This window comes from Seriola dumerili, unplaced genomic scaffold (assembly GCF_002260705.1).
Source record: "Seriola dumerili isolate Sdu_G_001 unplaced genomic scaffold, Sdu_1.0 BDQW01000043.1, whole genome shotgun sequence".
In the NCBI taxonomy this organism is placed as follows: domain Eukaryota; kingdom Metazoa; phylum Chordata; class Actinopteri; order Carangiformes; family Carangidae; genus Seriola; species Seriola dumerili.
Window position 1 is genome coordinate 1,623,153 of NW_019174298.1, and position 20,660 is coordinate 1,643,812.

Here is a 20,660-nt window from a genome sequence, read left to right on the forward strand (position 1 = left end):
AATCACTCTTAAGAGGCTACTTTTGGAGGGAAAAAGCGAGTCTGGGTGGAGGTCGGTGCGAAGGTGGGGTGGGGATGGAGTGTGATACGAGGGGGAGGAGGGAGAGGGTGGTGTTACAGACACGCTTGCCTTTGATAGCTCAGGTGGTCATCACCTGAGGGGGAATAGAGCGTTAATGGGCATTCTCAGCAGCAGACAAGCACAGGCTAGCGCTCCCTCTTCCCTGGCTGCCATAAACAGGGGGAAGTATGCATCATTAGATTAGGCTCAAGCTAACTACCTGCAGTCAAGTCCACTCCACACAGTAGCTAGCCGTGTGCAGAGTGGACAGGCTCAACCTCCGGCCTCCCACTGCTCAGTATGATTGGCTGGGTCAGATGTGAGTCTTGAAGCACTGCAGTGTGATTGGTCAGTTTGTGGAGTGATTAGCTACATCACAGGAAGTGTTATTATTGTAGATTATGTTATGTGTCAACATAACTGTGTAATAAGCAATTATATTGACAATAGGATATGATGATTTACCACTTATAGAACACCTTAATTACATTGGGAGACAATAGAGATGCCTATCAGAGCTCAGTCTGTGAAAAACCAAAGCGCTTCAAGAGAGTTTATTAAAAGGTAAAACAACCCTGCAGCAAATATGATTTCCATGGGTGGATCACAATTATTTTGGCGAGGGATTGAGCATGAAAAGACACATGGAGAGCACAAAGAACATTTCAGTAAGCTTAAACCTCAACAGGTTGAAATAAAACCAAACAACTCAGGATAGAGAAGTGCAGAGCGAGATATTATGTTTGTCTTAACGCACATGTAAAAGGAAAACAAGCAAAAAGAGAGAAGAAGAGTTGGGAAACACTGAAAAGAAGACAGAGAGAGGAATTTGCCTGAGAGGAGAATGAAGGAAGGTATGTGAGGTTGCCTGTCACTTTGAGGCGCCTGATAGCTCAACCTAGGTGTCATCCCATCGCACTTGAGCAGATATTGCACCATATCCCTAATATTCCACCTCTGTGAATGGACTTGATCATACTGCATGCACATTAATATTGAACCAAGCTCTAAAAAAAAAAAGAAAAGACATTTTACCTTGAGTCCGACCTGTGAGAAGGAAGAGATGCAGGTTAGAGTATGAGATTTAACCCTCAGGGCAGATCGAGAAGAAAACGAGGCTCATCCCTGCAGGAGTAGATCGACCTGAGGGGAAACTCCTCTCCAAGGCTCGCTGGGTGGGAAGATTTACAGGAGTCTTAATCACAGGTCGACACCTTGGCAACAGCTTCTCTGGCCAATGGGAGAGGAGCCACAGATGATCGCCTTGTTAACTGACATTTTTGACAGAATGTAATGCTAAACATCTTTGGCATGTGTGACTTTTGACACCACAAACCATGTTTTCTACTTTCTGGATTTACTGTATTGACTCGCTCGTAATTAGGGTTACATTTGTAGGACTGTATAGTATGGAACATGTCATTAAAGGGTCAGTTCATCCAAATTACGGAAACATATTTTCTCACTTACCGCTCATGGTATGTAGCCAGGACAGCATGGCTGCTATTCACCTTCTGTGTGTGATGATGGCCAGATGTGGTCGTGTAGACACCTACTGTCATGGGAACTAACACCTAGGCAGCTGGCAGGTGTTTATCAAGCGGTAACCTCTGAGGCTGAAAATTGAAGCCAACATGGAAGTACCAAAAACTGCACTTCTTTGACTGGCCGCTTGAGGTTGGCTCCAAAAGCGAGTCAATCCCAATAGACTCCCATGTTAAAATGTTCAACTTTAGAAATAAACATGTTTACAGCCTGGTACAGAAAATAGTTTTGATTAATTTTTATATACTCACCTACTTAAATACTTTAAATTTTATTAAGGCTTAAAGATCTGCATAATTGAAGGCATGCGGGTGACCGTACGCCTGCCACAAGCTGGCACGCACCGAAGTCTCAGCTCCATACAAGCCCCTCCTCTTTCCAACTTTTTGTATTCGGCGGAGTCAGGTACTTGCAAGATGGCGACGGTGGAGCAGCTCACTCTGAGCTTCAAAACCGCTCTTCAGAAACCTGTGGGTGACGTCACGGAGGCTACGTCCATCTTTATTTACAGTCTATGGTAATTTATCTGTCTGTGGACATTTTGTCAATGCAATGGCGTCACAAACGTAGACAATAGTCGCAAAAATCTACAAGTGTGTAGTTGAGTGGTCCGACTGATGAATACTGTACTCGTTCTCTGGGTATTCATGGGTCAGACCATGTTAGGATTAGGACCTTGACCTTTTTTCCACCTCTTGTGCTCTGCTGTTTTCCCCTCTCTCATGTGTTTGTTTGTTCTCAATTTGTCATCTGTGACGGTATTTGTGTGTGTGTGTGTGTGTGTGTGTGTGTTTGTGTGTGTGTGTGTGTGTCAGCTGGTACCTCCTGCTGACTCCAGTCTCCATACTCACCTGCTTCTCATCATGCAATCAACTCCACAACCTGCTACAGTATAAAGGAGCGGTTCAGCTCATCATTCTTCGCCAGACCGCTCCGTCACAAACGCTACGGCCAAACTGTGTTGCAAACCCGTTGCTCTGTGTCTGTGTTTGTTTCTGTGCCGTCATCTGCCATACTATCAACAGTCTCTCGCCACCACTGCCATCACCAGCCCTATTCCCCACAATCGACATAATTTATAATAAAAGACTGGCTTTTTTAATGTAATCTTTCAATGACATGAGCACCACAAACTAAATTCTGTGCCATTTCATTGATGTGGAGGTGGAAGTCTCAGAAAACGATTACTCAAAAAGCTGGACAAATAAAACTTATTGTTTTGCGATGGGATCACACCAGCCACAATGTCCGTCGACATGTTGATGTTCTGACCCATGAGTATTCAGCAGTACTCATTTAAGAGCTGAGTAAACAGATAAACAGTGTTGTTCTTCCAGTCGTTAGTTCCACCATTTATTCACAACTATTGGATGGATTTCCATGAAATTTGGTACAGACTTTCACGGTGCCCAGAGAAAAAATAAAAGTACTTTGACAATTCCCTGAATTTTTTCTGTAGCGCCACCATGAGCTTGACAGGTTTGCTTTTGAGTGAAATGTCTCAAGAACTGTTGGATGGATTCGCATGACATCTTAAATGTCAGCATCTTAGCATTGTCACTGTTAGCATGTTAGCATGCTGAGTCTAACAATTATAGTCTACCTAAAAGCACCGCTGTGTCCATGAACAGTCTCACAGAGTCACTAGCATGGCTGCAGACACTTGGTGAACTCTTTAACAACCAGGTGTGTGCTTTTTAAATTGCAGATATGAGACCAGACTTACATTTGTGTAGGTTAATTGATTAATTCAGCTTTAAAATCTGAAAATATTGTATTGATAAGTATAGAAAAAGAAAGTAAGCACTATACAGTTTTTCCACTTTTGTTCAAACTAATATTCACCTAATTTCACTATTTGCTATTTTACCAATCAGTCAACATCTACGTACTTATTTTAATTAAATACCTATTTTGCTCCTTGAATTGATGATGACAGTGATAATGAAGATGATGATGCATCAACAGACCGGGGTATATCAGTGTAGACCATCTGCAATCCAAATCATTTGTGTTTATCTAACCATACCACCAATGCCTTGAGTTGTGATGAAAAAAAAGGGCCTCCCCAATTTAAGCAGTGATATTTCACAATATTCAGCAAATGAATTTGCAAGATGCAACAGGTACTGCACTGCTTTCATGACTGTCTGCATACCAATGTGACCGCAGTCTAACTATTACTCTCTTTATCTCTGCCCCCTCCGGCACCAAGGTAGAAAACCCTGTGTTCTCTTTCCAAAAAAAACCTTTCTTTAAATCTTCTGTGGGATATGTACATTTGTTTGTGTTTACCCCTACAGCAAAGTCTGTTTATAACAGGTCTTTCATTTATAGAAAGCAAAGTGCAGCATCCTGAAAAATAGTATTAAGACAATTCTCTTGAACGATTAGATATGAGACTGAACACCACATCTGCTGTGGTGGTAAAGACAACATTCTCACTCAGTTGCCCACCGCCTGAGCCCTGGCAGTGTTTTGTTAGAGAGATTGATGCCTGTGTGTTTATTTGGTGTAAATCCTGTTGTATGTGGCAGTGCGCAGTTTCATTCTGACTGACAGCTGCTCAATATTCTTATTCATGAACACAAGCAGCAATCAGCATAAATCATGTCATTCACTGCACTTTATACGCTTCAAGAAATATTTTTTTTAACGACAGGTTGATTTGTTGTTATTTCTGTCTAATTGTCTAACTTGTCACTGATGCACACGCTTATGACTCACAAGCAACACGCCCACATAATGGTCTTGTTGCAGTGGGGAAATTTCCCTAACTCTGCCCAATAACTTACAGGTAACAAACAACTGGAAAACTGCTTCACCTGACATGAAGCCATTTTTCTGGCTGACCGGGGGGGAAGCCACAGAGAACCAGTGGAAATTCTCATCAGGCTGAAACAGTGTCACTGCAAAGGTATGAAAGAGAATGAGGTCTGAGTCCTGTCAGATCTGTTTTCCCCTCTGACGCAGAGTGGACAGTAACATCAAATGTTATGTGTGCGTGTGCCATGGAAAATAGGTCACGGCTAATGTTGACTAAATTCAGATCTTGGTTCACCCAAATTACAACACAGCACTATCCTGACCTGCTCCTGCAGTAGCATGTACAAATGCATATAACTTTGGTTTCATTTGGCCAGGTTTTGAGATATTGGTAGTTCTGTCTAGGTCTGTCTGGTCTGGGGATGGTCCGGAGTAACAAGAAAATTGTTCTGGAGACAGATGTTATAAACTTTTAATGTTTCAGGCACCACAAACAAAACCACATTTGCTTCCATTGTATTGTGGAGGCAGCAGAAATCTTACTGATGAATAATATCAAAACTTTATTTGCATGGCTGAGTAGAAATTTAGTTTAATTGAGGAAATACACTCCCTGGCCACTTTATAAGTTACAGTGAACACAACAGATCGTTTATAATGTTGAGTTTTTGTTGACACTGTCATAGAGGTGTTAATTCAGCTACAGACGGGTGACAAATTAAAGAAAAAAAGATGAAAAATGAATCAGAAACAGGATCAAAATGACTCCATCCATAGGGTACGAGGGATCACTGAATGGTCTGATGCTGTGAATTGTATTGGATTGCGTATGTTTAATAAAGTGTTTCTTTGTAATTTGAATGAGTGCATTCACATCTGTTTAAAAAAACACATTTTTTTTTCTTTAGGATTTACTCTGTATAATAATTAAACAAACAATATCAGTTTGTCTAAATATAAATTGGAGATAGGCCTGTGCAAAGATGGCATGACTCCATCACGCTACCACCACCTGTGTTTAAAACTAATGAGTCACTGTTACTGCCCCATCTGTTTGTGGCCTTGTGCTCCCTCTATCTCCACCCCCTGCCACAGGTGTGCTTTCTCACAACCTTTGCCAATCACTGTGCACCTGACAAATCTGACCCTGATGCCATCCATAAATGGCCAATCCAGTGCACAACTGTTTTCCCCAGATGGAGAGGAAACCGAGCACTGGTCACGTAAAAATGAAGATGAAGACTCTCTTGGTTTTCTCACTGATACTTATGTCATGCTGTCCCTGCAGGACACAAAAAAAAGATATCTTGCTTCAAGCTCCATATGTTGAGAGCGGGGAGGATACGGCTGAGACTGAGGGAGGTGAAGAGGAGCGGATATTTCACGATATCTGGGCAGAGCTGAGGAAGCTGAGAGACATGTCGGTGGAGCAAAAAGTAGAGCTGAGGCACCTTCTGGCCAGAGTAACAGCTGCTGAGAGCCTGGTGGAAGCCTTGCAGAAGGAGAATAGAGGTACAGTGTAACGAAGGACTCACTTTACAACAAAACAGATTCGCCTGCGCTTACATGAGCACTCTTGTTACAGACATGGAGGTCAGGATGAGTGCTGCTGAGAGCTTAGCAGAAGGGCTGCAGATGGAGAGTGACGGTAAAAACTGTGCTGTGCTTTTGACCAGTATTTTTGTGCTGGCTCTCTGACGTGTAAACCTTTTGCGCATTTATGTCACTTTAGCTCAAAGTACTGAACTTGCAGTCGCTCAGCAGATGCTCAGCACTCTGCAGCAAAGACTGACAGACAGTGAACGCCACATTGAGGAGCTGGAGAAACAACAGGAAGGTAAAGATTATACACCCATCTGGCTGACCGCTGTAGGTTGATGATTTGTGTAATGAATTGTGTGCATATGGTTACGACTGTCTGTGTCGTCATTTCAGGACAAAAGGCGATAGTGCAGGAGGTTCAAGACACCAACAGAGGTAAAGAAACGCTGCCTCTTTGTGTTTGTGTTTTGTGCGTGTGTGTGTGTGTGTGTGTGTGAGAGAGTATGGGCGTAGAGGGAGTTCAGAGAGTAATTCAGAATTGATTGTGTGTTGTTCTTTAACTTCACCACAGTGAGAAAACTGGCTTTTTCTGCCTCCCTCCTGGCGTCTGGAGAAGGTAACACAAGCAGCGAAGAGTTTGTTCCACTCATCTACAGAAATGTATTTACCAACACTGGAAACCACTACAACTCAAACACAGGTAATCTGATCAGGCTTCTTATATTTGAGAAATTGGCCTATTTGTTTGAATAACTTCACTTCTACAAGTTGTGACTAATCTTTTCTGTCTGTGTTTTAGGTTACTTCACTGCACCAGTTAGAGGAGTGTATTATTTCAGATTTACTGGCCATCTAGCAGATACTGATAGGGGTACAAGGATGAGAATTGTCAAGAACGGACATGCCATGGTTTTCACAGGGGACCGTCTCACCACATCCGCAGATGCTGAGGACAGTATTTCCAATGGTGTAGTGTTGCAGTTAGAGGTGGGAGATGTTGTGTCAGTACAAATTTCTGGAGATGTTTGGGATGACCAGTACCACAGGACAACCTTTAGTGGCTTTCTGCTATTTCCTTTGTAAGATATTACAATTGGCAACACGAGAGCTACTGTCAAGGCCCGATTAGTGTCAGGTTCAACAATGATGACTTTTTGTACCATATAACAGGATTTATGAAAATAAAAATAACAAAATACAAGTTTTTATACTCTAATCTTTCTCCTGTCTTCTACTGCTTTTGCCGAATTTTAACAAAACCTAAGCATCCAAAATAGGCAATGTCACAAAAATGAAGTCTGTGAAAATACATCTTCTGAAAGCATGTCCAGGTTTACACTGAAGTAATCAGCCTTAGGGTCAGAGTTTAATGTGAACACCTGAGTACAACATAATGAATGTCTTCCAGGAGAGACTGTCTGAAAATGTTCACTGTTAATCTAATTTTTAAACGATATCACAGCTACTCCCTCTCTTTGACAGCCAGCTTTTCGATCCACCTTCCAGTGTGGTCGTTAGAAGCAACACTTTTAATGTAAACAGAGCTCATTTCATCAACGTGTTCTTTTCTGGAGAGAACATTCCAAACTGATTGGCAATACTCTGTTTAGAATAATAATTTGTATCTGATATGGTTTTTGCACAGAACACTTTGTTTACCTCTTCTTTACATCCAGGGGTGCTGCCAGGGGTTTCTGGCCCTTAAAGGGTAAACACATTGGGCTTCATCACCACAGGCCACGTCAATCCTTAAACTATAACACTCTGCAGACATGCATGCAGCATTAACATTAACATGCTAGGATGCTAAGCAATAGCTTTCAAGTCTGAAGTGACACTTTCCAATGCACGTTTGTGCAACATTTGGATGTGCAACTATCTTCACTGAGAAAATTGTGCATAATAATAAAGATAAAAAAATTTTCATGGACCACCTACAATTATGCCAACTGACATGTCATAATGCTGCTTACCTACTTATAGAAGTGGGGGTGGTTCATTGGTACGGCTGCTGAGCCTGAAGCTGCATCTGATGGGCCAGGCACCAGGCGGGGGGGTAGAGGCCCTCCTTTTTTTTTTCCTTTTTTACCATAAACAAGAAAATAGAAAGAAATTGTTATTAACACATTGTAAATAAAATATTCCACTTATGATGGTCTAATAATTTTTTAAGGCTCCTGATACTGAACCATGATTGGCTTGCGAAAATTGTGATGTTGCAAAATCAGCTCATACAAAAACATCTTAAACTGAGACAGAGAAACTTTTCCTCTTCAGTAGAATAATGTATTACGGCCTTTTAGTGTCAAACATCGTTTTTCACAGTAAAGGTCAAACATCAAAGTGAAGTAACAATAAACAAAACACATCTTCGAGTGGGGGGGGGGGGGGGGGGCTTTAACATTTACAAGACTACAGTACATATGTATGTAAAGATGGATGGCAGACGTAACTGGCCTGTATCTTATTAGTGAGAATGAGGTCAAGCTTTCAAACAAAGCCTTCTAACAAAGGCCCACTTTGGATAAGGTGGACACATTACGTTATGAAAAAAGAAGAAAAAAAAACTCAAAAATTCCTCAGATAAACGTGGAAGAAAATGACATCTCATGAATGTGATCATTGTTTCCTTTCCTTTGGTGTTTCACATCATAAACCTCCCGGAATGCAGCTGCATCAGCGTTTGAGCTTTGACTAAATCCATTCAGACTCTTTGTTGTGCAGTCATTCAGATCGCACAGGAGCACACGCACATACATACACACACACACACACACACACACACACATACTTATACAACACCACACCTCAGTTATCAGTCATCTACTATGGCTCTGATAGCCATGATCAACACACAGCATAGAACCACGCAAGCTACACCTCCTTTCACTGTCAGTGTCTGTGGTGAATTCTTTCTCCCCTTCTCTTTTGCTGCTTTCTGCATTCCCTGTTATTTCCCACAATGCACAGAGAAGACTATCAGTTACAATCCATCTACAATCTATCAGATGCCCTCACGGTAAAATTTCACACCCTTACTGGAAGATATAGCAGTGTAAAACACAGTGGGCAACATTATTCCATATCTTTTGTCTTTTGAAAGAAAAATGGAGGCCAGTACCGAGCAAATGTGCTCAAAGGAATAATTCAGCTGTGTTTATGGAAAGAGCCTGGAGTGCACTGGAGACGCGGCGTCTCCTTTGAATCTGATGAGGTGTTTAGATCAGACCTGCAGCTATGGTACGGCTAAAGAGCGCTGTTAGTCTGATCAAACAGCTGCCAATATGAAAAAGACTGCCATATCCTCTCAGCACCCGGGGCTGTGTGAAATGAATACAGCTTCTCTGGTTTCCCTCTCACAGGCACCTCTTGGGTTGGAAACATTTTTTCATAATTGCATTTAATTCTATGTTAGGTGTCCCCACAGTGCCACTATTCAGGTTAAGGCTAAGCTGGAGGAGCTTTTCAACCTTTGTTATCGGGGCTTTTGCTCATTTAGAGGGAATATTATTGATCTGACTCTAAGAACACAAGAAAACACAAAATACTAAGTTGTATCCCTGTTATTTTCAATATTCCAATTATTCCCATGAACACAGGGTATTTTTAATTGACTGTGTGTATGTGTGTGATACACCCCTTTGTTTTGGCATCATTTAGTAGCTGATGAATCAGGTGGCTTGGGAAATGGATCATGGTTGAGAGTCTTTAATGAGAGAATTTGAAAACCTTAGTCTTTGTTTCATGAAGGTAGTCTTTCATTTGATTTTTTTTCTCTCTCTCCGGGAAGCTTAAGGAGTGAAGGCTCATTAAAGCTGCGACAGTACCGGGAAAGTTGCGTGCCTCTCTCTATCTCACTTACAGCTTTTCCAAGAGGATGTATTGAACTGTGAATGTTTTGGTTAGGGCTGAGTTCACCAGAAAAAGCCTGTGTTAAGTACAATTTTGTGGGCATCTTCTTGGTGGGTCAGGATTTTGCGCAGAAAAAACAGCCGAAGCGCAGCAGCTGCATGGCAGATATGTTCGAAAAGTTTGTGAAAGTGCACAGACACACTCATGCCTCCACTTGTATGCATGTGTTCCCACACACACAACAAGAGAATGACAGTACTTCGCTTGACTTTAAAATTAAAGGACAGATTCATTATAGGATTATAAAGTCAGCTCTGGAAAAAAGAATCAGCATTTTGTGAGATTAGTATCAAATCTTCATAGAGAATAACTAATGATGGGGTAATTTATGGCAATAACATTACAGCGATTGCCAAGTAAATTAAAATAAAATAGTCTAAAATCAAACGAGAAGAGTCTGATTACAGCCCATTTTACTCAGTCTACCCTTTTATTAGCACAGTTCCAGTGTTACTATTTGCAGCTTGTTAATCATTTGTATATGATACCATAAAAATATTCATTCATTATTAAGAGAGAACTTGAAGGTGAGTCATAATGGCAGTTTATGATACAGTTGTATGCATGTGGGAGCCCCCAGTAGGTGCTATTAGTCTTCTTTTCTGCACTCCAGAAACATGTTTGGTGCAAGCAAAGGCCCGAAGGCGAGCTGAGAGTACATGTGCATTCCTTTCTGCCTGATTTAAAAGAGAAGTCTCATCTTTTTTTATGCACTTAGTTGATCAGAGATGAGCAGGAGGCATTCCTTGATCAAAATCCTGACTCTAAAAAGGTAAGAAGTCATGTGACCATTCTGGAAATTTACTTTAATGCTGATTCCATCCACTTTTCTGTTGCTCAAGGGAAAATGTCGAGAGACACAGCTCAATGTAGTAGACGAGAACATTTCTATTAGCACCCAATGAAGCTTTGTTTAATGTTTTACGCATGACATGTTCGCATATAGCCGAACATTGTGCAGCAACACAAAGGATCCTGCCACCAAATGTACACGTCTACCTCTGCTGTCCTGTTTGCACCGTGTTCCTCTCAATTTCAGTGATTGAAAAGTTTTGGTGCAGACAAGGTGCCAGCAAAACACACACACACACACACACACACACACACACACACACACACACACACACACACACAAAGAACCACACACACATGCAGAAACTCATGCACAAGCACAGGTATGCACACAGAGGGCAGCTCTGAGCCAACAATTCAGTGGAAATGAAGCCCTGCACAGAGGCCAGAGCCTACAGATGTATATCTACTCAGAACCCTGAAAACACCTGATTGTACTCAGATTCAAATGCTGAACACTGATGATGGCCTGCACAAGCTGGAACACACAGGAATTTTTTTTTACTCGTGTTAAGTAGTTTGACATGAAATAAGATGCCCCTCCTAAATTTTCTAATTCATGTATTTCATGGGCATGAAGGCCTCTCTATGAGGTACATTATGAGGGTACAGAAACATAAAAGATTGTTGACAAAACCCAGTGTTATGGTGGGTCAGGGTTACAGACTCCTTGGCAATCACCTTACATATTATAGTGTGTAGTGTTAATTTGTGCTGTTTACAAAAGAGCTTAAAAATAGGACATTGTATCATTGATGCAAAACCTCTTAAACAACCATGGTAAGCCAGTATCATCCAGTTGCACAGCTGCACTGCCAGCAGTTTCAGACCTGCAGCCCTGGACCTGCAGTTCCACTCAAACCTGGCTCACCTTCAATAAGGGAAGTTTACACCTGCAGATGCAGACGTGCCAGTGTCCACCATCTACAGGAGAGTCCTAACCAAAACAAAAGGAAACAAAATAGAAATATGTTGACTAAATTCTATATTGTGTGTTGAATATGTGAACTAGAAACTTTGGTAATATTGAAAAAAACAATTAAAAAAAAATGTATATTGTTAACTGAATAGCTGCAAATGTGACATTTCTACAGATCATTAACACTTGCAGTCATGTGCTTGAAAGAAAATTATATATTATATTAATTATATTAGATTAGATAAAATTGGATTAGATTATATTAGATTAGATTGGATTAGATTAGATTAGATTAGATTAGATTAGATTAGATTAGATTAGATTAGATTAGAAAACATTTTGTGTTTGACATCCTCAAGATGAACTGAAATTCCTAAGTGAGAATTTTCTGTAATACTGGCTGGATGTTAACGTGAAGACAATTGCTAAATGTAAAACATCACACAGATACACATATATAGAACAGAGCTACATAGGGCAAAAGCTTTTGCTGTAACTCTCATTGTCTGCCAGTGCTGCTGGTGTTCAAATTACATCAGCAGTGAAAGAAATAGCAAAGAAATAGCCTACTTAATAATCTACGTGTCCTAAATGGGTTATCTTCAGACATGCAGATCTTTGTGGTCCGAAGGAATTGGACAGGAGGTGGCCAGGGACATAACCCTAAGTAAAACCACATGTCACTTTTTAGCTAGATGTTTAGTACACATTAAACATTAAACCAGACATAAGATAACAGGGATCATAAGAGAGCTCTATATGTGCTGATGGGTCAGTCTTCATGCTAAAATAAGCCAAGCTAAGATAGCCAGCTGTTGGCAGTAACTCTTAGCTAGAAAGCAAATTTCCCAAAATGTGGAACTATTCCTTGAATTTCTTCATATTTGTATGGGACCATCACAAAGATAGACTGTGACTATGACTTAAATATAGCAGGTAGTCTGAGTTCAGATAGACGTCTAAATTCATCCCTTGCACAATGCAGTTCTTGACTAAAAATTGGACTGTGGTAAATGAATTCTGGGTAAATTAAGCCATTTTTTCGAAATAAAAAAAATGGCCGACCGAGTCACCGCATCCAACTGCTGTCCTCCGTTTACCCCAGCAGTTAATGTTTGTCCACTGAAACAATTCACCAGTTTTACTTGGGAAATTCAGCGAAGTGTAACAATAAGAAGGAAAATTGAATTTAGAAAAAAATTGCAGCGACAGTAAACAGTGTCAACCCCATCGTTGAAAAATATGGTACAAGAGGCAAAGAAAGAAATGACTGGGGATCCCCCACACACACCGGCCAGCGTTGGCCCTGATAGCAGCCCACCGGACGCCTCCCGAGAGGGACAGACGGACGCCAGTAACAGCCAAGAGAACACAGGTAACATTAGGTCAATAATGTCTCAAGCGATTGTTTGAATGACAGCAGTCAAAAGCAAAAAGTTTACTTTGTGACGGTGGTTTCGGTATGCTAACAATTGAACGACACAGCCTATGTGCAAGCAAGCTACCGGCAAGTTACATGTCACCAAGCGCTACAATTTCGCCTTCAGAATAAAATAGTGCTGTCGGCGTTTATTTTTCTCAGCGACCCTGTCTCTGGACGGTCTGGATGAGACAGCAGTGGAGGAGAGGCAGTTACTGCCATCTCTAAAAACTATTTCCCCTCGCATTGCTATTTCCATAACAATGTTAGTAAACCAAAAATTATGAGCCATGTTTTCCTTTTTTGTTGTTGTTGGGTACTACTGGCCAGCACAGGTGTCACTGATTGTTACCATGGTAACATTAGTCTTAGATCTGAGTTAGCCTGGGGGTAAGGTGTCTAATTTTTGGGGGCTTAAAATTGTATTTATTTTTATGAAACAGTCTTACTTGGATTAAACTGATTTATGAGCCAAATTAAGACTGGTATAACACTACAGAGATATCTTGTGAAACTGGCCCCAGTTCTAAACCACTGCTGATGTACCTTTACTTTACTATAGCCAGGTGGCACACTGACATCTGTTTGACCGATCTAATGATGAAGAGCCCCCCTTACTAAAGAATTAACAGCCTGCTTAGGATGAATGAATGAATGAATGAATGAATGAATGAATATGATTTATTGTCATTATTCAAGAAAATGAAATTATAGTGCAGCTCCCAACATAGTGTTGATAAAAGGTAAGTGTTGGTAACAAAAAACAAAATACAAACAAACAACAACAAGAGGCTGAGAGGCTTTGTGTGTTTGTGAGTGAGTTACAGCCCATTTCCGTAAAGCACTTTGCATCCGAAAAGAAACAAGCAAAAATGGTGACGCAGTCTTATTTACTTTGGCTTGGTGCTTATCTACCTTGATGACATTTGTTTGGTGAAACACAGTTCTGGGTGGCCCCAAAAGGTTTCTGAGAGTCAAAACCTAGATACACAACTGTGACTATCTACTGTATGTCAATCTCCATCAGGCTTTGAAGTTTCAGCTCCAGAAACATTTTGTTTATTATTTCATGTTAGCCCTCTCTTTTAAAATCAAGTGACCTTGTTGTGTGTGAGGTAATAGATCTTTCACCCTCGACAGCTCGGTCAGATATATCACCCCTGACACAGGAGGTTGTGTTTGGTCTGAATGACAAAATATCTACAGTGTGTCTATCTCTCATCTTAGAAATCTCAGGCTGAACCTGGTGGCTGAGTTGTGTTCAAGCTGCATTTTCTTCCTGTTTCATCGTCATTTAACGGCACTGCCTTTTCCCTTTTTTTTTGCACGGCAGTCTATTCAACCAGTTTCAAGCTTCCTCTTTACATGAGTATTTTTACCTGCAGGGCTGTGTTTTCTGTGTTTTTGTTCTACTCTGCCTCATTGACTCTAATATGGGCTTCCTGAATGGGTTATCTTCAGACTTGTTCCCACAGGAGCTGATGACTCAAAATGATTTCAAAGATGCATGATGAGAATGCAGATCTTTGTGGTCTGAAACAACTGGATTTGTTGCGATTTATCCTACAGACCCCAATCAAAACTTCAAAGACAGCTAAATGTTGTTAGGAACACAAAGGTCTACAGAGAATGGTGGGGCAGCTGTCTTTCTCTCTTCTGTACTTTGTGCAGATTAGAAGCCCTGGGGTCCTGAGGCAAGTGCGTTCCCCAGTCCACACCCTGGCATGTTCCCTCCCTATCAGATGGGTTATGCAAACAACGAAAGCTTCTGGAGATAACCGAATTAGTATGCAAATCAAAATGAGAGTGAGAGAGCAAAAATTGAAATATCAGCAAAAGATGGATTGTTCACACTGTGTTACAGCAGAGACATGAACGTATCTAGAGATGGCTTATGCTCTAGTGCGAATCACCTCAAAATGTTTATTTGTCTCATATTTTGGAACCAAATACCTGCAAAGATCCATTCCCATCAGCCTCCGCTGTACTTTGTGTTTAGAGTTGATGTTAGCATGCTAACACGTTGAACTAAGGTGGTGAACATTGTAAATACTTTACCCACTAAACATCATCATGCTATAGTTGTCATTGTTACCATGTTAGCTTGATGACATTCGCATTTAGCTAATGTACTCTGAAAGACTGCACTAATTAATCCGCGTCATCTATTTATGATCGAAAGCAGTGGAGGTGTGGCTTCATACATGACATCTCTTCAGCTGGCGTAAAGCATTCCTCACAAACTGCTTGGTTCTCACAGCCAACCGACTATGGAATGCATAGTGTCTGCTCTAAGTGGATTTCAGTGAGGGTAATAAATATTCTGCGGGTGAGCAATGGGCAAAGTTGTATAATGATGAAGAGTTGAGGCTTGCCTTGGAAGAAACAGTGTCACCCACGTAATGAACTGGCTTCAAGTGTTTGTTATTTCAAAAGACATTTTTCCTCTTCAAGGTGCAATCGTCATACAGTTGTGGACTGTGCTGTGGCATGTTGCGCTCAAGAGAAAACGTGGAATGGGATTTGTTTTTGGTGTTCCCAAATAAACTGTCAGTACAAAAAAAAAAAAAAACAGAATCCAAAAATAGTATGACTGAATATGAAGTCGGAACATGGTGTGATCTGAGACATTTGCTTCTGATTGACCAATTGATTCGAAAAATTCCTCCAACATATTGAATAATAATCCCTGCAATTGCCATGAAAAGTATAGGTGGAAACCTCTAGTTATTGCAATTTTCTAGCCATCATCTGGCACAAGACACTAAATTGTAAATAAGACAATGGTTTTATGCTTTTGTCTGATTTATTTAAATTTATTATAGATTTCTTCCTAGGTCTGTTTCTGGAAACAGAATCGGATAAGATTTTCCAGCAAACAAGAACCAACAGAAATCACCACATGTGGTGAAGTTATGACATGCACAAGACAACCGATATGCCTTAAACACACTTGCAAACACTGATGTTTTCCTGAACAAGATGGGGATAAACAATGATAAATAAATAAAGGTGTTTACTACACTTTAATTTGCAGTTGTGGATGTAATGAACAGCTGCCAAATCCATCCACAGTGTGCAGGGGCATTTATCCTTCCCACAAAACACAGCACAAGTCAACTTACCTAAACACCCGGGGCTATTAAAAGCACCCTGCTGCATTTTGGCACCTTCCTTGCACTATATGCCTTTTGAGTGTTGCCACATGATTAGCTGATTATAGCATGAGACGCACGTCATGACTGTTTGTGTAATCTGACAAGTGTGAAACAACGGGAGTTTTTCTTAAAATACGACACTTTGTTTGCCTAACCCAGAAAGTCATCAGGCAGTGTGTTGACTGTTTCCTTTGCTTTTACCAGCAGCAAGCATGTGGAGGTTTGATTTTAAATCATTGTGTGCTTGGGTGTTAATGTGGGAGGATTAACCTGCCATCACGGCAGCCCATTTATTGCCGTTCTCCTACACATGAAACAAGGCTTCCATGTGCAAATACAGTTATGCAGGTTGGCACAGAACTCTGAAGGAATGTGCTGCTCTTCTTTTTATTGAATGCATAAATTCAGGAAGTCCAAACATCGGCTGACAGTGCTCACTAACTGGGAGAATTCTCAGAAAGCATGTTACAAAATGTAAATGTGCGCACTCAGTCAATCCCACTCACCCATGATGGGATAGCTCTGTCAGTGTGGCCCTCTCAGATGGAATTACTGTCATAGTTGGCAGGATGACTCTCTTCAGGTGATAAAAGAGGTGTTGATACAGAAGCATCTGGCAGGCTTCTGAGCTCCAGACGGATTCTGCTCTCACCCACACTCACCCAAATCTATCAAGCCACAGACAACATCTGTTTGGGCCGTAGATTAGCCCAGTTAGCTGTTATTGTGAATTGGCTTGTTGCTTGTGCAGAGGAAAATATTGACTTTTTTGATACAACTTAGATTAATCATAAATTCACCCAGGAGAGGAGCATACACAGTCATCTTCAACATCTTCTCCACTGCTCTCAAACAGCAGGGTTTTTCCTGAATATGCAGCCCAAGGCTTGTTTTCGAAAGGTTTTGATTGATCACCAGGGTTTAGAGAGGAATCTCGCACAATTTAACACAAATCACGAAAGACTTTGAGAAAAAAAACCACAAAGATGCTCAAAGCCAGTGGCAATTAGAGTTGTACACAGTTTGACGCAGTAACAGTACAGCTGGTCTCATTCATGATGTTGACAGATCTGTTAATTGAGATTTGACTGATGTCGGTTTGTAAACTTTACTGACTGTTGTGACACTCAATTTGATCGCTATGTCAGACTAAACTTATCAAGAATTTTACAGCATTGGTATCAGTCGGGAAACAAAATTAGAGCTGACCATTCGCACATACTAACCCTCCTCAGTATGTCAGTGTTTCTCCTATTCTCAATTACATGCACAAACACACATACACACACATACACACACACACACACACACACACACACACACACACACACACACATATATATATATATATATATATATATATATACGTGTGTGTATGTGTGCATATGTATATATACACAAGCAAGCAAAGACAATTCTTCTGTTTCTCACATGTGGCCAAGATCCCGGAGGGACCATAGCCATTTTTCATGTAATTACAGAAAACCTGCCTGACTGGCTTTGAGGCAGCTTGTGAAAGGAGGGACCAAGTCTTTCTTACATTGTACAGTACATCTAACAAGTTACTATTAGCAAAAGGTAATTTCATTTGTTTCACTAAGAGTTCTTATAGGTGTGCCAGAGTAAATTGACTGGTTGAACTGCACAAGTGTGATACCTGAATTGCTGATATCCTTCACCTCCTGATACTGTGTTCTCATATAAAGCATAATTTAGTGCTTCTTTATTTTGTTTTATGTTTAACTCGGTTTTAACAATGCATCAAGTTGTTTTGTCTTTCTAGACTTCACCTTAGTTACACCTTGTCTGGTCCCCATATCAATCCTGCACGTGTCTTCAGTTTGAGCTCTCAGCCTTGCAGTTCAAGCATGTGTTCACAATAGTGGAATTTTTCCGTTATTGAAAGACACAAATATATCATCATATGACCCAACACTGACAACTACAGTCTGCTCAGAGAGGGACAGTAGTAGAAAGGAATTTCCCCCAGGACAGACTCGATGAACTGACGCTGTCTTTGGGGTGTACAGCAAGTCTGCAGCAGCAGTAGAGGAGGCAGCTCTGAGGTAATGTTTGTCTCTGTCTCTCTTCAAGATAAACCTGTCATTAGAGCACTGAAGAACTTGTCACATTCTGACTCTGTTTTCCTTTTTTATTTCTTCTCAGAGTGATAGTGCCGAACTTTACGAGACCACTGAATGTTGTGATCCAGTGTAACACTTCTCAAAGGCAGCAGAGGAGACTTTTAGTGATTCTGGTACCTGACTGTAGGGGGCGACTGTTACTTTGGATTCTCTCTCATAATACACTTGACCATTTTTCTCTTCCCTGATTATTAATAATGGTCATATCAGTTGACTGGGAAATAAAAACAGACAGAAGTGGCCTTTTTTAATTGCTACAACTCAACAAATATCACTCAGATTCTATCATATAGCCTGGAGCCTGGGTTTCGTAGCTTTTGTAGTGATAAGTCTCTGTAGGCTCTTTATCTTGTGTTCATGTGTAAATCCATCAGGAAACACTCTTCTCTGCCTTGCTAAATAATTGAGTCATAGCTGTTTTAGCATGTTTATGCCCCCAGGTTGATCTTTAAGAACTAAAAAATTCCTTATATTTATATAATTAAAACTAAGGCATTAATATGTTCATCTGCCTGAACCTTACTGACCTTGTTGCTGCTCATGACTTTACAATATGGCAGCATGCAGCCTCTCTTTATGCTGCACAACAGTTGTTTGATGTCCTAACGTGTCTCTCACTGTGGCCAATGAAGACGTGCCACCTGCAGCAAGCTTCCACCTGTTACAAGCTGCTGTGGTGTGAGCATCTGCAGGTATCACCTGTCAAGCTTCATCATGTTAGAGTTAAAGTTCTCCTGCCATTGTGTTTGTCAAGGAAGTTATAATCAATGTTTAATACTAACAATGGATCCCATGACTACTTGTATGTGAAAGGGGTTGCTCGCTGCAGTTCCTCTGTTCTGAGGAGTTTTTCATTGTCTTTTAGCTCATTGTTTTTTGTTTTGTTTTGTTTTACAGCATGCTACTTTAAAGGGGCTATTTGTATGTTTGTCTGCTGCCAAACGAGGTTTCCTGCTGGGAGTGATTGGTGGTTATTGTCACTTTAAGATCTTCAGCCACCGTTGTCTTTATAATACAAGAGGTTATAATACGGCCTCCGAGCAGCGCTAGGTCTTCAGGGCAGATTGGAGGCTACAGTCAGTCACTGTTGGAAAGTGGTGAAGAAAAAGATGTGATAGAGATAGGTTATCATTAGTGTTTCTTTCCACCACTGGAGACAGCGTTTGGTAAGTAAAAAAAAGTTTGATGCTGAACTCACAACGTTTCCTCTAGACTGGAAAGTAAACAACTGTTCATGCTAATGCTAGCTATGTAGCAATAGCAAAACTTATAAATAGCTCCTTTAAAGTTTTGTTTCACCCAAACTGCTCTGATACCTCTCTCATTTTATGCTAAGCAGGTAGCTGACTCTGTAGTACAGCTCTAAAAATCCACCTGCTACCTGTTGAACACCAAACAGTGGACACCGTTAGCGGCTAGCAGGTTAACATAGTGGAACAGTAAGGAACTACAGAGCCCACAAACAGAACTAAAAGGGAGCAAAATATTGAACACATTCATCAAAAGGCCAGAAACATGACTCCAAATGAGTGCTAATGTTGCCCCGTAACTGCTGGATGTGTGAACAGGCAAATGTTTGCCAAGGTGATAATATGCTGGTGTAGTTTACAGTGGCCAAAAAAATCAGCTGGGTTGCTAGGAAGACAATTTATTTTACATTTTGCCTTATTTGATAACTGAGTCAAGCCAGACGGGAAACATTGGGAGGGAGAGAGCATGTAAACATGCAACAATGTTCCTTATTGTTGAACAGCTGGGAAAAAAGGATCGGTGAAGAAATTAAGAATGGGGAAAAATGTATATAATCTTGTAGTAAAATCAGTATCCATGTTGTTTACATTTGGCCTCCCTGCAAACTCCATCAACATTCAAATATCATACCTGCAAAAATAATAAAACTGGATTTGGTGGTCTAAAATATCATAGTTAAATTATAGCTGATGGCGATTGGTGTAAAATATGCAGATCGGAGTCTTATCTTAAAATTTCATAATGATAAGGGAAAGAAATCACTCAATATTCACCATGGTGTATATTTCTCCTTCAGACACTGATAATATCAGGCTGCCTCTGGATGAGGAAAACTTGTCTGACAGTTTTTCGAAGAAAGCCCTTATTGGAATGCATCCTCATTCTCCCAGTCTGCTTTGCAGGTGTCCTCTAAGCAGAAACCATCGTCACAGCGAAGAACTGCTTCAACTTCTTGCGAGTTTCACACTCGCTTTGTTCAGCCTACTCGTCCTGTCACTAAACACCTATCCTTTTGAAGAGCGGTGATTTATGATGGAAGTGATCACTGTGGTATCTGTGCCAGCTGACAATGCTCCAACTGCTTTTGTTCT

General features: G+C 40.8%; 1 protein-coding gene across 2 annotated transcripts; it reads left to right on the plus strand.

The window, feature by feature from the left end:
* Nucleotides 1-5,562: 5,562 nt before the first annotated feature.
* Nucleotides 5,563-7,114, plus strand: LOC111217352 (heavy metal-binding protein HIP-like). Of its 2 annotated transcripts, XM_022739176.1 has the most exons (6): nt 5,563-5,883; nt 5,957-6,019; nt 6,104-6,208; nt 6,307-6,348; nt 6,485-6,613; nt 6,713-7,114. In XM_022739176.1, the coding sequence occupies exons 1-6, from the start codon at nt 5,568-5,570 to the stop codon at nt 6,994-6,996; spliced, it is 939 nt and encodes a 312-aa protein (XP_022594897.1). In that variant the 5' UTR covers nt 5,563-5,567; the 3' UTR covers nt 6,997-7,114. The 2 variants fall into 2 exon arrangements, with proteins under 2 accessions (XP_022594897.1, XP_022594898.1); XM_022739177.1 differs by lacking the exon at nt 5,957-6,019.
* The last annotated feature ends 13,546 nt before the right edge of the window (nt 7,115-20,660 follow it).

Excerpts from the sequence above, each read along its gene's own strand:
- LOC111217352 (XM_022739176.1), top strand. The coding sequence starts at position 5,568 with ATGGAGAGGAAACCGAGCACTGGTCACGTAAAAATGAAGATGAAGACT. Across the intron at positions 6,020-6,103 it reads GCTGCAGATGGAGAGTGACG|CTCAAAGTACTGAACTTGCA; the intron begins GTAAAAACTGTG and ends ATGTCACTTTAG. Across the intron at positions 6,209-6,306 it reads GCTGGAGAAACAACAGGAAG|GACAAAAGGCGATAGTGCAG; the intron begins GTAAAGATTATA and ends TCGTCATTTCAG.